This window comes from Diceros bicornis, chromosome 17 (assembly GCF_020826845.1).
Source record: "Diceros bicornis minor isolate mBicDic1 chromosome 17, mDicBic1.mat.cur, whole genome shotgun sequence".
Lineage (NCBI taxonomy): Eukaryota > Metazoa > Chordata > Mammalia > Perissodactyla > Rhinocerotidae > Diceros > Diceros bicornis.
The window spans coordinates 18,262,383-18,279,151 of NC_080756.1; the positions used below are offsets into that span (position 1 = coordinate 18,262,383).

General features: G+C 45.0%; 1 protein-coding gene across 14 annotated transcripts in view; it reads right to left on the bottom strand.

Annotated features, from left to right (window-relative positions):
- Positions 1 to 16,769, bottom strand: part of SCN8A (sodium voltage-gated channel alpha subunit 8) — a 115,650-nt gene that overhangs the window by 18,270 nt on the left and 80,611 nt on the right. For 6 of the 14 annotated variants that reach the window (XM_058558223.1, XM_058558226.1, XM_058558220.1 and 3 more), the window contains 6 exons: positions 14,634 to 14,990; positions 12,515 to 12,577; positions 11,337 to 11,807; positions 10,638 to 10,755; positions 9,932 to 10,086; positions 6,848 to 7,021 (listed from right to left, as the gene is read on the bottom strand). In XM_058558223.1, the coding sequence (XP_058414206.1) occupies positions 6,848 to 7,021; positions 9,932 to 10,086; positions 10,638 to 10,755; positions 11,337 to 11,807; positions 12,515 to 12,577; positions 14,634 to 14,990 (1,338 nt within the window). Of the gene's footprint in view, positions 1 to 895; positions 1,019 to 6,847; positions 7,022 to 9,931; positions 10,087 to 10,637; positions 10,756 to 11,336; positions 11,808 to 12,514; positions 12,578 to 14,633; positions 14,991 to 16,769 lie in introns of all 14 variants that reach the window. The other 8 variants (XM_058558233.1, XM_058558232.1, XM_058558225.1 and 5 more) reach the window with 2 other exon arrangements.

Below are 16,769 nucleotides of genomic sequence, written 5' to 3' on the forward strand. Positions count from 1 at the left end.
GTGTCTGTGTGCACGTATGCACACATGCACAATTATTTAAACCAAGAGAGACAGCAAAAAGGCACCAACAAAAAGGAGCCTTATTTCTAAGTTAGCAGGTGACAGCACGCTGCACCTTTAGTTTAAGTGGAGTATCACCAAAGCAGGAATAGCAGGTGTTGAGAAATTTCAGGAGAACTAGCTGATAGTCATCTAGCATCGTACCTGGTGGTTATTTTGACAGTGTTAGGACAGGGGACCATATAGCATGGGCAGAGGGGTGGGGGTGAGGAGGAAAGCTTTGCTATCAGACAGAGGCTGCCAGTCCTTATGGGACTGGGCTGAGAACAACAAGGTGCAATAAGAGGAATCAGAATAGAAAGAAAAGCATTTCTTTTCCCAGGGCCATGCCAAATTCTGCTCCGTCCCCGTTTCCAGGCCCGCCATCAATGTCTTCAAGCTCCTTCTCAGCCACTTTCTCAGTGACTCCAAGGCCACAGTCCCATCCTGGCTGATGCCCCTACGCAGCACTCTCCCTGCCTGCGGCGTCTGCTTTTCAGTGGGTCTGTGCGGTAGAATTCCCCTTCTTTGCACCTGGTGATTCTCCCTATTAAATCAACAGCCCAGAAAGCCGCCCCAAGTGCTACAGGTAAGCCAGGCCAAATGAGAATAGCCAATGTTCACATGTTCTGCGATGGCATATTGTTGGGTGTGGGGCCAATATTAATGTGATGAGGCAGCTTGATGCAACTCCCCTTCACACGGGGCAGGTGCGGGGGAGACAGTGGAGGATCAAAATCAGCAGCTGCATCACACACTTCGTGTTGGAATGATCTTTCCACCATGTGATCAGTTCTAGCATGCTTAAACAGTTTCCACTGGCATGCAGAAGGATCAGCTGCTCTTAGTATCTTACCCTCATCCCTTCAAATCGTGATAAGGCTCTTAAGGGTCTCAAAGCTCTTAGGGTCCTAAGGGACTTTATGGCACCTAGTTCCGAGTAGCCCAGGGCATTAGCTATAAGGCTGACTAAAGAGACCTACACGGAAACAGAAGAGAAAAACAAAAACAAAAAAGGAAACAAACAAACAAACAAAAAGAAAACAGAGGTTCCAGAGTGTTAGAATAAGGCCCCTAGCACTGATTATACAGATGGGCCCCCCCGACCCCGAGTAGAGGAAGTGGGTACCACCAGCTGCCTACTTCAACTTGGACTCAAACGACCTGGAAGGAAAGGTAGTGAGAGAGGCAGAAGAAAAAACACAAAGGGAAGAGAAAATCGAGAGAAGGTGGCAGAACATACACACAAGTTGGAAAAGGGAAGAGGCTGAAGGGAGAGGGAGAGAATGAGGAAGTTCCTTTGGAAGGAGAGGAGCCTGAACAGACGACAAAAACCTTACCCTCGCCCTTTATAGTCTCTGCAGGTCCCCGAAGTTCCCATTAAATTAAGCCAGACAAATTTAATGGTACCTATGGAAAAGAATACAGATAAATTCACACACTCCACACAGGCTGCCCCTCCTCAGCTCATTCACCATGGGTTTCCAAGAGGGACAAGCTCTCTTACTCCTGGTTGACAAGAAACCATTTGTTTGAGAATCTGATGAGTTACATTAACAGAGGAAACATATTCAGCAAGAACCGCAGCTGACTTTGCAGTTCCCAAGAAAGAACCCAATGAAGAAACTTCTTTCAGAATTTTGGCTCCATGAGAACTCACTTAGGTAACTCTTTTCTCTCTCACTTCCCACTATGACCATGTTTCCTTCACGGCCGTGAGAACTTGGGTGGGTCTGGACAACTGAATGCATGCTTTTCCTCATAATTCCCATTCTTTCTCTCCAGAACAGCCCTAAATGAAGTGGCCTCCGATCTGTCATTTCCAGGACAATCTTCTATTACTCTCATATTAGAATAATAGCTGGAAGGATTCTTGGAGGAATTTTTTTTTTTTAATTTTATAGATGAAGAAATTGAGACCCACACACAAGAATTTGCTCAGTGTCACCTCGGCAGTTCTGGAGCCAGGAGTCCTGGTTCCCAGGTCAGTGCTCTTTCTCCAGGGACAGATCAGCTCCCCCACTGGCGGTTAGAGGACAATATCCCAGTAGAGGATTGTCAGCATCTGAACAACCCAGAGTTGAATACACTGCCATACTGGGGCGAAGTCTGCAGGTCTCCAGGCCTAGAGTCACGGTCTAATGCTTTCCTGCTCTTCCAGAGGCAAACTCACCTTGTTCTACGAGAGCTCTCAGAGCAGTTACCGTAATGCTCCCTTAACGCTGGATACTACCTACCTACAGCTGTCTGGGCCTGACCCAAGGGAGATCCGGAGCTCTTCAAGGGGCACCAGACCTGAAAACACCTTTAGTTGATCAAATCCTAGAATGTTTGGGCTCTGGCTTCCTTAGAGCAGTCCTTCTCTTATATCGCACTACAAATTCTGGGATAGGTTCAGATGTTCCCATCAACAATTCTTAAATTCCCTCTATTGGGAAGTGGTGGTTACAGATCTGCTTAGCCTAAATTGATGATATTTTAAAGCAAATTTAGAGGAGGAAAAAAGAAACAGTCCACAACTTAGTTTCATTTGTTGCTTTTTATCTCTATCTTAGAGCTTTAATTCTTTGATTCTGTATCTCTGAACTGTACAACACTTTTTTTTTTTAAATGAAGGCATTTATAATTAACCAGCAGGACTGGGAGGGGGTAGAAGCAGGGGGTCAATGACCTAGTGAGGGTCAGGGATGAGCAGGCTCAAAGGTTTCAGTTTTAAAAAGGGGTGTGAACCTATGCTTGTACTCATAATCCATCAGCGTAGGTATCTTCTCTGGAGGCCTAGGTAGTATCCAAAGCAGATCTGGGATTAAATGCTGCCCCATTAGGTGACCCATGTTCTTCGGAGGGTAGACGGTTCAGAGTTCAATCTCTGCCTAAAACAAGGGCTCAAAAGCCTTATCTAGAACACAATAGCACCAATCAATCATTCTCCCTCCATCCATCATTATCAATAAGAATCTACAAGGAGGTGTCTTTTGCCTACTGTTGCCAAGTGCAGCCAACTCTTAACCACAAATAATCTAAAACTGCCAGATTCTTAGCGAGATCTTAATAGATCCATCTGAAGGAAGCTATCCCATCCCAACCAAGCATCTGAGTTCAAGATACCCGAGTCAGCTTTGTCCTGTGAAACTACGCCAGGTAAAGACGCAAAAAATGAAGTTTTGAGTGGCTATAGGCCCCATACAAGGTAAGAAGACCCCAGCTCTTCGGGGGGGAGTGATTTATCTGATAACAAATAGGTCTAAAGTGGGGAGAAGGGTGGAGGAGGTACAGATGCCAATCCAGGGGTTGGCTCTAAATGTTGCTGAGAAATATTCTGCTGCTCAACTGATCAATCTGGCCAAGATCTCCTAAGACAGATCAGTAAGGGTCCTATCTGGATTATTCCTCAGCAGCTGAGGGCTTTCTTATAATCCTCTGAGTCTCCATGTTAAACTCTCACTGGAGATAATCAGAACATTGCCTAAGGAAAGAATCATGGGGCCGGCCCCGTGGCTTAGCGGTTAAGTGCGCGCGCTCTGCTACTGGTGGCCCGGGTTCAGATCCCAGGCGCGCACCAATGCACTGCTTCTCCAGCCATGCTGAGGCTGCGTCCCACATACAGCAACTAGAAGGATGTGCAACTATGACATACAACTATCTACTGGGGCTTTGGGGAGAAAAAGGGAAAAAAAGGCGGAGGATTGGCAATAGATGTTAGCTCAGGGCCGGTATTCCTCAGCAAAAAAAGAGGAGGATTGGCATGGATGTTAGCTCAGGGCTGATCTTCCTCACAAAAAAAAAAGAAAAAAAAAGGAAAGAATCAAACCTGAAAAAGAAAAAGGAGTCAAAGAGAAGTCAAAATTCATAGTTTCTATGGTTGCAGGCAGGGAAGGAAAGGGAGAGACACTGAGTGACGCTGAAAATGATGTGAATATTTTCAAACAGAATGTTTTCAGTAGTCTGAATTCAGGATGAGGTGAGTGGTCTCTGAAGTTCCATCCCTGGAACTGATATGCTGGCTAACCTTCAGATATGATGGGGCGAATTTCCCTGGGGAAAAGGTGACAAAATTCTTTCACAGGACAAGATCTCCAGGGCAGCCAAGGACCTGAGCAGAACAAAATGTTGTCTCTGGGAACTCACATGGCTCATAAAGAGAATTAACCTTAGAAGGTGTCTGGATTTTCCCCCTGATTCTAAAATGTACTCTTAACGGCTTTAAGGGGCAACAAGGAAGAATGAAGACCCATTAGAGAAACAAACATGGTGATGAATACAGATTCAGACGTTACGCCCCCGGCAGATGAAATGGGAGAAGAGAGTCTCTCAGAGATGGTGCTATACTAGGACCTAAAATTATACCTGCTGGAAGTTCTAAAATGCCAAGGGAGCTAGACATTTTACCCAAAAGGACAGTGAAAACTCTGACAGTTCCAGCTGTCCAGGTGTCAGTCTAAGCCTTATTCTCCATCCACAACTCAAAGGTGGCAACCAGTGCAGCCATAGTACGGACTGGGGCTGCCCCCACTTATACACTCTGCTTCACGCTGTGGTTATTTGTACATGCGTCTCATCTTTTCAGGCCCTGAGAGAGAAGCGCCCATGTCTTCTACTCTCGGTATCCCCCACAACACCTGGCAGGAGGCTTTGTGTGCTGTGGGTGCTTGATAAACATTTGATATGTGAAGACTAAATGCACTGTTTTGTCTGAGAGAAGTCAACAGAAGCGAGGGTCCTGGGAGAGCCTTGTTCCCAGAATGCTGGATTACCACAAGCCTGGTGTCAGGCTCGAGTGCCCCTTTAAGCTAGTGTAAGCTCTCCAGGGCCGGGACCATGCCTGCCCGTCCCTGTGACTCTCTGTGGCTTCTGGGACAATTCTACACCGAGAATGGTATTTGATTTACATTTGTTTACTAAGAACTGGTGCAGAGGGGTTCTCAGGAGCCACTGTCAGGCCGCACGGCAATGTAAGAATCCAGCAACTCCCAAAAGCTACAGGCATTTACGGATTATTGTCAGTCGGCTACATGCCTGTCTCATGCTTTTTATTTTCCTGTCACCTAGTATAAAAAGTGATAAAAATACTTGCTAAATAAATAGTGATGTGCAGGATTGCTAAGGCTTTTAGCGACTTATTTGGGTACCAGAGGAATGTGAGATGCCTGATCGATATCCTTGAATTCTGCGTTTGCTCACCCCAGAGAGAAGAGGAAGAGAGTGGTTCAGGTTAGGTGGACAGTGCAGACAAAAGTCACGGTGGGGAAGATTTGTTTCAATCACAGCTCCCGAGGCTGCTGGGAGTGTGGTGGTAGATGTATCTGTTTGAGTTCTGGGAAGGTCCAGAAGATGAAGGGCTTTTAGGACACCCATGGGCGTCCCACCTGTCTCTAAGTGGTCCTGAGGAATTATAGTGAAATGATGACCCTGTGGCATTTCCCTGTTCTGTAGAAAGAGAGCTGGCCCAGTGCCACTTAGTTCTCTGAGCCTTATCCTAAGCCCGTTCCTTAATTCTCAGAGCTCAAGTCTCCATCTGAGAAGTGGATGCCCCTCCCCCAGCAGGGGCATCAACAGCTGCTGGAGGGAGTGCTGACACCTCCTGCTAGGAGGGTCTCGTGCTGGCACCCTCTGGGGCAGGACCCATTTGGTTCACTTTAAGGGCAGAGGGTGACCTCCTCACCTCATTTAGGCATCCTCCCAAAGGCTCGCTTTCTGAAATGGGGAATGCCAATGGGAGCATGGTGACAGCTCTTGGAAGGAGTCATCACCCACGGGAGTTGCAGACACCGTGTTGGGAAAGGAATGCATTTACAGAGCAGAGATCGTGGCTGGGGCAGAGTGCTGGGCTCCTGCCATCTGAGAGCGAGATTTCCACGCTGCTGTCTTCTAGACCTAGAGGCACTCCACAGGCAGTTCACCATACAGCCCCACAAGACCTATATTCTCAACGACTGAGCCAGCCTCCAAACACTCCACTTCTTGGCACTTCTTGGCCCTCAGCAGGAAGTGATTCTCCACAGGCCCCGGTACTGCAAATTCCCCTTCACCCTTTCAAATGCTGGTTTGGTTGGAAGGAAAAAGCTTTAGTTATTACACAGAATAGGAGACAATCATCACGATGAGAAAAGCCAACGAGGAACAAGCACTGCTGAAGTGAGAAACAGTTACAGACGATGCAGCTTCCACCTGAAAAATAACCCAGGAGGTAATGGCCACCACGCCTTGGAGATGGTCTTGGAACCTGGAGGAAAAAAGGATTTCTTAAGTTTGATCATCACTGTAGAAATGGCAATGTGTGGGAAGAAGAGGTTTTGTTTTGGTGTGAACTTTCCCTCCCCGATAGGCTGACTTGTTCATATGAAGACTTGAGTTGGATGGAAGTGTCCATGGGAACGGTCAGCAGTAGAGTCTTCCTAGATCCCCCCACCTGCATCCCAGCAGCACCCAGCTCATCCTCTCACCCCTCTCCTGGCAGCAGAAAGAGGATATCCTGCTGGTCTGGGGCAAGAACCTTCCTGGTCCCAGCCTAAGAACAAGGGGCTTTGATGTCAATGATTCCACTTCCCATTCCCAATCTCTGACTATTCTAAGCCAAACCACCAAAGTAAAGAGCTGGCTGGTTAGTCCTTGGAGCAGAGGCGGGGACTTCAGAGCTCCCCTTCCCAAAGTTAAGATCAGACTGCCCAGAAGGGAACTTTACCCAGACCTACATCTACGCCTCATCTTATACCCTGGGCCCCGGGCAATTCCAGCCATCAGAGGAAGAAAAACCCCTGGTTTTGTTTTCCTACTAGAAGGGGTGAGAAATAGAAAGCAGGACACGTACAGCCACAATGAGGAAGTCCAGCCAGCACCAGGCATTAGTGAAGAACTTGACGAAGCCGTAGGCTGTCCACTTGAGCAGCATCTCCAGGATGAAGATGTAGGTAAAGACTTTGTCAGCGTATTCCAGGATGGTGCGAATGGTCTTTCTCTGCTCAATGTAGATGTCCTCGAAGGCCTGAAAGAGAGGCAGCGGCTGTCGGTAGCGTCTACAGGTAAACAAGCAACATCAGCAGCACTGCCGACCCTGGTAGCCACCCCTGGGGTGGCCTGTCGTCAACTTCCTGTCTCTTCCACTTTACTCCCTGGCTACACACGGCTTTTCTGAGAAACGGTTTTATTGAGGTTAATTCACATACCATGTAATTCAGCTATTTAAAGTGTACACTTCAACAGCTTTTAGCACATTCAGAGTTGGGCATCTAGCACCACAATCAATTTTAGAATATTTTCATTACCCTAAAAGTAAAGCCCACACTTTCTAGCCTCCGTACCTCCCTCCACTCCTAGGCAACCTCTAATCTACTTTCTATCTCAGATTTGTCTATTCTGGACATTTCATATATCCAGAATCATACAATATGTGGTCCTTTGTGACTGGCTTCTTTAATTTAGCATAGTATTTTCAAAATTCGTCCATGGGGCAGCAAACATCAGTACTTCATTTCTTTTTATTGATGAATAATATTCCAATGTATGGTGATACCACATTTTATTTACCCTTCATCAGTTAATGGATAGCTGTGTTGTCTTCACTTTTTGGCTACTGTGAATAAAACTGCTATGAACATTTGTGTACCAGTTTTTACGTGGACATGTTTTCATTTCTCTAGGGTATATACCTAGCAGTGGAATTGTTGGATCATATGGTAACTCTATGTTTAATTTTCTGAGGAATTGCCAAACCGTTTTCCAAAGTGGTTGCACCATTTTACATTCCTACCAGCAGTATATAAGGGTTCCAACTTCTTCAAGTCCTTGCTAACACTATATATGTTTATATTACAAAATCTTTTCCCCTCCCAGCCCCTGTAACCCTGGAGAGTTACAGGGCTGGGAGACACTCAGATCAAGAAAATGTTAGTACTACTTCCTTTCTCTGTAATTCCTGAATGAGGTAATTCCCTGATAAAAAGGTATGAGCATTCCCATGTTCAGAGTGGTAGACTGTACAAGCCTGGTGCTAAGAGGAGGGAATTCCTAAAGTGTGAAAAAAAAACTGGAGGTGGAAAAAAGTCCCTGTCATGTCCTCCCTGCAATGGGAGGTGCCTGCTTTGAACAGCTCCAGAAGGAAGGACAAAATTGGGCTGTCTGCAGACTCATCTTCCAAAATGGAGGCACATGGACAACAGGTACTCCAGTTTCATCCCTGGGTAGTGGGGACAGAGGTCACGGGTCCACATTCCTTCTCAGGGTCTTGGTACAAATAAATCTCCGCTGCTCAATGAAAATAGCAACAGCTTCCATGTCAAGTTTCTCCTTACCTCCACTTGTAGAAACCCATTCTATACCCCAACATATGTGAGATGCCTAACACCGATCTTTATGCCACTGGGGCTCTAATCCTCTCCCTCTGAGGTCTCACCAGAACCACATTCTAGTCTTTTCTTTGATATTTTAGCTGTGGCTTCACTTTGCTATTCTTAAGTCTCATGGTTACTATGAACAAGGTCTTTATGTACAGAGCCAAGTATCCCCTGTATCCTCTATGATAGATAAAAATGGACAAAGGTGAGCAGTAAAGAAAGTTCAAAACTTCTGTTTCACTGCTGCTTTTATTCTTTTTTGTGGAGATGGGAAAGAGAAGAATCAAAGATGGGACACACGTTCTCTGTTATTTTTAGGTTTTTGTTTACTAGATTTGAAGAATAATGCTGACAACAATAATAAAACACTTTTCTCCAATCACTGGCCCGAGTCTGATCCTCCCTGTTCTGAAGGGCAGAGGCCATGCTGTCAACCTGGCTGCCTCCTCAGCGCCTCAGGAAGCACTGTGTGAACGCCCGTTCATGCCATCAATGACCCAAGGGCAGGCAGAGCAGTCTGGCTCCCCTTCACTCAAGGCTACCAAGCCATCTTTTTTTGCCTCCTGCTTTAGTCCTGCTTTTCTGCATAAACCTGCCCCTGACTTCCCCTGGCCCTCTTCATCCTTGGGCTCTTCTTTACCCGTCTCAGTTTCTCTTATTCTCCTACCTCACAGGTCAGTGAAACTTCTCAAGTCACTGGCGGGACCGTTAACATCGAATTTGGGGTTTCTCCCTTGTTATTTTTTGCTTCCAGATTAAGCTTTGATTCCACACTTACAAGAATGTGCCCACCTTCTTTAAAAACATTTCAAACTTCTGCATTCTTCACCTTTCCCTTAACTAAAGGAAGGAAAATGTGTAGTGTCTCTAGTCCCTGCTGTCCTCAAATCTACCCAACTAGGAAAGAGCTCCCTCACACCAGACCCTGTCCACATCTCCTCAGTTATAATCCCACTAAAAATGAAAGCAAATGCCAAGATGATTAGTCCTAGCAAGGGAAGAGCCTGTGTGTTCAGTGCCCCGTGTGCCTCACTGATTAATGATAGGCACTTACAACCACATGAATATAAATAACCTTTGTACCAGAGTTCTGACTCTCTAAATATTTGCTAAAGCCACGGTGCTCCAAACCCAGCGGGGAGTGAGGGGACAGTGGGTAGAGGAACACCACCTCCTTCCTATCTCGGGCAACTGAAAAGTAAAGAACAAGAGATCTGGGTATTAGGTGAAAAAGGGAAGTCCACTGTAGGATGTAGCTTAGAATGGGGAAAACCAAGCAGTTGAGACACTTGGTAGTTTGTATTCTCATCCTGATGAAAAGGGGGTCTTAGGCTTGAGAGGGATCATGCTGCATCTAAAGATCAGGATGTGGACCAGTGTGGATTCTAATCCCAAAGGCTCAAAACACCGACCCAAAGCACTTTAACAGACCATTACCCTTGGGTTCACAGCCAGCCTGTGCTCTCAGAGAAACTGGGCTTGGGCCCCATCCACCCTTTTTCACTAGTTCCTATAAACCCTTCCCCAGCCAATCCCTCATCACACTCTCCCCTGGATCTCACCAGGGCGCCACTGCTGAGCAGAATCATGAAGATGATGAAGGTCTCAAACCAATTGTGCTCCACGATGAGGAAGCAGGTTTTCCGCAGGATCCACCATGACTTGCCTAGCCCTTCTTCAATGTTGACCTGGCAGCACTTGAATCGCTGGACACAACCTGGCACCAGTGGGAGAGGCAGGTCAGACCGTGGGACCGTGCCCTGCCCAGACCTGCCCTCTCTCCCAGGAGAGGTGGGCCATTTCCCAGGCCCCACCAAGTGCCGCCCCACCACACAGCTGGGAGGACAGAGGCTGAATCAGAATGTCTGACTCAGAAATGGAGGGTGGCAGGGCTGAGGCTATGCTGCAAGGCTACCAGGGCAAGGCCCTCTGGAGTTGGGAAGATGTCCTATAAAGAAGCAGTGAGAGGGAGGAGAGAAGGGTGGTCAGGAGGCAGACACAGCCGTGACAGAATAGGCCTTTCTAATGGAAGTTTTTGGGCTGACGTCAAGAGAAAATGGACAAAGAAAAGTTTGAGAATAGAAACTTGTTATAGGTAAGAATCGAAGACGGAAAATAATTATCAACTTCCCACAAAATGATGAGGTGGGAACAAAGTTCTTGGAGATAGCCACTGAGCACCCTCTCCCCCCCAATCACTGACCCTGGCAGAAACCTGTGAGACATGCAAGTGCCATGTGCCCACCCCTCTCCTTCCCCCCCTTCCACCTTCCGTGAAGCAGGCGTCTGGATCCAAGTATTCCTCAGGCTGTTCCACAGGGACTTCTTCTACTTCCGGTTTGATATCGATGGTGCTTCCTTCAGAGGAGCTAGTGTCATCCAGTTTCTAGATATACAAGGAAAAGGGAGATCAAACAACTCTGTAGGAAATCAAACAACTCTGTAGGAACACGTCCACTCTCCATTGACCACTCTACCTCTGGTATGGATGACGTACCAGCTATAATTCTTCTGTACAATTCTTATTACAAACTTATCATCATCCAACTCATGATGGGCAAGCAATTAGCACAGGGCCCTCAAAACTTGTCAGGATGGAGCATAATATTAAAATGCACTCACAGATGATAGTGACCCACCCTAAACAAAATGTGGCTACAGGTTGGTCTCAGGGATACAGCTCAGACAGATTAACTGCAGGGAAGCACTTGAGGGTTTACTCCAGCCTCTGACCCAGGTGACCCAGGAGCAATGGAGATAGATCAAGGAACATCTTAGGAATCTAGGTCGTCTAGTGAATGCCTAGAATGGCAATGCGGGGGGGCGGGGGGCAGTGTTGGTTCGCAAAGTGAGTTGGCTATTCCAGAACCTCTCTACCAAGCCTACCGCTAAACCAATCCCTGGGGCTGACAGAGCCCTGTTTGTTCTCACACAGGATCAAGGCTGATTTCTAGGCTGGGATCTTACATCTTTGCTGCCTTCAGGATCCGACTCGCTGCTAACGTCCTCTGTGTTGAGGTTCTCAAAATCAGACTCGCCTACAGCAATGGGCACCCGCACGGTCAGGTTGGGATTGTTGATGAAGGACATGTGGTCCTCATCAATGATGTACTTCTCCACGCTGCTGCCAATGCCACTGGTGGTGCCATTGCCATTCTTCTGGAAGTCACCATTCCGGTGGATGTCCGCACCAGTGTGGTTGGCGATGCAGTTGGCCTTCTTTTCATACAGCTCGTCCAAAGGTTTCACCTCATCGGCCTCACGCTGCTTGAAGTGGGCCTGCATGAAGGCACGCACTTTCAGTTTGATCCAAGCCACACCCTTCTTGATACGGATTACTGAGATTTGTAGGTTGTTCATTTCCCCATCATCGTCTGTGGCTGCCAGATTGTCTGCACTGAAGGAGCTCAGGAGCAAGGCCAGAAATAGGTTCAGCACCTGTACCAGGAGCATTAGGAAAAAAGAGAGTGAATACAGACTGGTATTAGGTAAGCTACCCACTAAACTGGATGTAAACAGGAAGCCCACAGACCTATGTAACAGACTCAGAGTTTGTACTGTGCTCTGTGTGGCCCACAGAGTGTTTTAAACGCTCAGGTCCCTAGGTAGACATGTTGTTTGATTTTGGTTGTAATACAAGGAGTTTAGCACCTCTTTTCTTGGTTCTTTTATAGTTTTACATACTTATATGTGTACCCAAAATATATTACTCTTCTTACAATAAGAAAAAGCAAAGGCTGTACTCATTTTGGAAGAAAATTCTCCAAAAATAAAAACAAAAAGGGGGATATGGATTATTGGGGAGGATCGAAAAGTGCATGGATGCCATGTGTTTGTGAGCAGTAGATGTCTTAGAGGACCCATGTTAGAAAAAAATTAGGCTTGGAGAGTCACACTTTCATACAACAAATCAAGAAGGCAGAACTGAAATACATTTCATGTCATCTTATTTTAAGTCTTCCTAGCATTTACCAAAATAAAATAGCTTTAGCAAGACAGTGATGGTAACCTTTGTGTTTTGTTGTACATCTAAGTGTCAAGCCATCAGATACAAGCTTTATTTATTTATTTATTTTTTTGTTTTAATTTCTTATTTTACCACATTGGGTATTAAGATTAATTTATTTATTTTTATTAAGACTTACTTTTGAAAAGTGGGAGAGGTGTTCACTTCTTGATTTACACTTGGCCCTTACTTTGTCACACTTCTGAAGAAGAGTAAGGCATACATTTTAGGTGGAGTTAATAGCATGTGCAGAGTGGGAGGGATGGAAACAATACATGAACTATACGTATTTGGCTTATCTGGGCCATTTATAGGATTACAAAGGAATATGGTTGGTAAAATGAGGGTGAGTTGGAGAGGGCTTTGAAGGCCAGGCTGAGGGATTTGAATTTTATTTAATTGGATCCACTACTGGTTCTTGAGTAAAGGAGTCACAGATGATGAGAGAGATTTGACAAAGTCATTCCTACTAGCTACACAAAGAGGGGGGATCAGGAGTTAGGAGGCTGTTACTTGCATGAGCTGATAAGAGTCTGGGTTAGGCTATAATAATCTCAAACTTTAGCATGCATAAGAATCTCCCGGGGTGGGATGCTTGTTAAAAATACACATTTCCTTGGCATCACCTGAAAGATTATAATTCAGGAGATCTGGTGTAGGGCCTGGGACTTGGCCTTTTTAACGAGTGCAATTTGGGTGACTGTGATGCAGGGATGGCTTAAAGGAATGGAAAGGAAGGAGCAGATCTTTGAAATACTATGAAGAAAGATGTATGTACAGAAATACTCTGAAGAAAGACATATGAAAGACATCAGATGTTTACCAGGAGTGGAGAGAAAAGAGTGGAGAGAAGAGACTTACAGTTACAGATTCCTAGAGACTAGATGGGCAGAAAGACTGAGCAAAGGGGAACCTGGAAAGGGGTCATCAGAAGCAGAAACAATATTTGATTTTGTCATGTGTTCAGGTATCTGTAGACAGTCGTGAGGAGATGTCCTCGAGACAACTGAGAATAGGGGACTGGAGACAGGGGGCAAGGTCAGGGCTGGGAGATGTTGATCACACTGCATACCAGTAGTAGCAATAGCTGTATTCACTGAAGGAGAGGAAAGACTAGAGGGATTAGGACTGAGGGAAAGGTGGTTGGGAATGGAGAATGGGAGGGATTAAAGAAACATTACAGTGTCTATTTTTATAGGTCTAATGAAAGAATAGGGCGGCCACGGCTGGTGGGCCATGGCTGGTTCAGAGGCTGGTGAATAGGAACCCTCTACTGGCATGTTTCTCTACGGCAGAAAAAGGAGGAGAACTAATATAGATGAGCTTACAAGAGATCATCTGAGTTTGCCTTCTTCCAGCCTTCGTTACTCTACACTTACAAGTGGGATTTGGCTTGATCTGAAAGAAGGATACTTCTCAAACCCTAGTGTGCATATTAATCACCTGGGGATCTTGTTCAAGATGCAGATTCTGATTCAGTAATTCAGGGGAGGGGCCTAAGATTCTGCATTTCTAACACACTCTCAAGTGATCTCCTTGCTTCTAGTCCTCAGATCACACTTTGAGAAACAAGGTGTTGAAATCTCTGTTAGTGAATGTTCTATATACAGAGGCAGAAGATAGCAGGTGTGCAGATCAGAGTAAAGCAAGAAAGTGATTTGTCATTTACACCAATTAGATAAAACCCTAAGATGGTTTAGATCAGTGGTTCTCAATGGAGGGCAATTTTGCCCGCTAGGAGACAGTCGGCAATGTCTGGAGACATTTTTGGTTGTCACAACTTGGAGTGGGAGTCACTACTGGCCAGTAAAGGGTAGAGGCCAGGGAAGCTGTTAAATATCCTACAAAGCACAAGACAGTCCCACAACAAAGAATTATGTAGCCCAAAATGTCAATAGTGTCAAGGTTGAGAAATTCTTGATTAGATGAAGGAAACTTTTGTAGCAGAAAGAGCACAGGCTCTGAATTCTAGGATCTGATAAAAGCCCTGACATTTACCAGCTGTGTCACTTAACTTTGCTGAGTTTTGTTTCCATAACTATGAAAAAGGGTGGACAGGTGTGGGGCTCATGACTCAGTAGGCCTCTGTAAATAGCCATCTCCTTTCCTTCATTTGTACCTTAGGGTTCTTGGGCCAAGAAAGAAGAAAAATCTACACAGATATGGAAGGTAGTAGAAGGACTAAGGAGTTTGGGTGTCTGGGTAAAGGGTAAGATGTTCAGGGCAAAGAACAAAAAGATCTACAAGTCAGTACTAACCACCAAGTTGCCAATAACCATGACCATCATGAAGACAATGAGGCACATGGCCTGGCCTGCCACCTCCATGCAGTCCCACATGGTCTCGATCCACTCCCCGCACAACACTCGAAAGACAATGAGGAAGGAATGAAAAAAGTCATGCATGTGCCAGCGAGGGAGTTCACAGTCCTGGTTGATCTTGCAGACACACTCTTTGTAGCTCTTTCCAAAGAGTTGCATCCCCACCACGGCAAAGATGAAGACAATAATGGCCAGCACCAGGGTCAGGTTGCCCAGGGCACCCACTGAATTTCCAATAATCTTGATCAGCATGTTCAGGGTGGGCCAAGATTTGGCTAATTTGAAGACTCGGAGCTAAGGGAAAAAAACCCAAACATAAACCAAATGAGACTCAATCCGTTTTCTTAAAATAAAACATAGAACATTAGTAAAATCAGCTGAAATTTACTGAGCACCCTCGGGAAATTCCCAGGACTTTCTAACAGTATCCTAGACCAAAATGGGAGAAACTGAGGCACAGATAAGGGAAAACTGGTTAGTTTCACAGTAAGTGAAACATTTAGATCTAGGAACCAAGAATACTGCCTCCAGTCCCCCGTATTAGTCCCTGGGTCAATCTACTTTTTAAAAACCCATACACAAACATATCCTTTTCCTATTGAGTTTCCCTTGACTTCTCAAGGGACATATCAAGGAAAATGTGATTGGTAGTGAACCAAAAGATCAGTATGGTAAGGAGAGTGAAAATAAATCATCTGTCTCCTTAAAAAAGCAAGCATTTAAAAATTCCAAGTATCTCTTTTTGCTTGCCAATAAATAATCAATGGCTGATATGAAACTTTGTGATATGCTTGGAATAACCTAGAGGACAAGCATAACTTCCAAGCAGAGGCAGTTCCACATATATCAAACCAAACATTTTATGAAAAGGGACTATAACCGATATTAAATCAGAGGACAGAACTTCTGGTATCTGTCAATGATGAAATTTCCATATTCTGTAATGAACGATTACAAGGTCTTGGCTAAAAGCCCAAGAATTACAATGCATAAAGCCCATAAGGGAATGACAATAATGAGATTGTAATCAGATGTCATAATTTAACAACCAACATACGACGTCATAGGAATTCTGGCAGAAGGCAACAGCACTGATCTGAACATTCTTGTCCTATTGAAAACATGATTCTTATCTGAGAGTTCAAGATTAGCAGGTGCTGCTCTGTGCATGTATCTGGGTCACTCATATTTTTTCCCTTCCTGACTGGCTTTTAATGTATTAAGAACATTAGTGCTAGGGCTTCTATCTCTTAATCCTTCTTCTCATCTTCTAGATAATAGAACTATTCTCAAAAGGTCTACTGTGGGCTGGATCCTAACCAAACACTAGGCAGCAGAGGTTCCAGAAACTTGGCAGATGTTATTTGCAACTTGGACTAAGAGCTCTGTTTTACAAACAGTTTCACTCTATTCTAATTCTCTTTCTTAGATATGTTGAATATCCTGATGAAAAAACCTTTAATCCTTGCAGTTGCAAGTGTTCAGGTAGTTTCCCAATCCGGAGAGAAAAACCTACGCCAGTTCTGATGCTTTGGGTGGGACACCCCCAAGGTGACTCAGCTGCTCAAGGGACTTAACCAGACCTCACTTACGCCTATGCTTATGGGAAGGTTTTCCGAGGATATCGTTAACTATTCTTGCAGAGTCATTTTAGTAATTTAAACACTAACTTCCACAAATACATTAATTAAAAAATCCTTCTTAGCTAATGATATGGAAAACAAAGCCAACGTTTGACAACTAATTTCAATATAACTTTTAAAAACATTACTTTGCTCTCATTTTCGGGAAGGGGTCACCATGATAGAAGAAGTGAGGAGAACCATCTTTGAACAAGGAGAAATTCTTGCCACATTTCAGGGAGATGTTCAGATAAGGAAATGGGCCCACTAGCAAATCCAAATTAGACCTCAGAATAGCACCTGGGAGTCCTTCTTCATCTTTTAACCATTATTTTTTGAGGAACTTCCTAAAATTGATTTCTGTTGACTGATTTTAAAAACTAACTTCTATATTAGGTATTTAGCAGAAAAGTTGTTAAGATTTTAGTAGCTAAGCCAATAAATAGCCAAC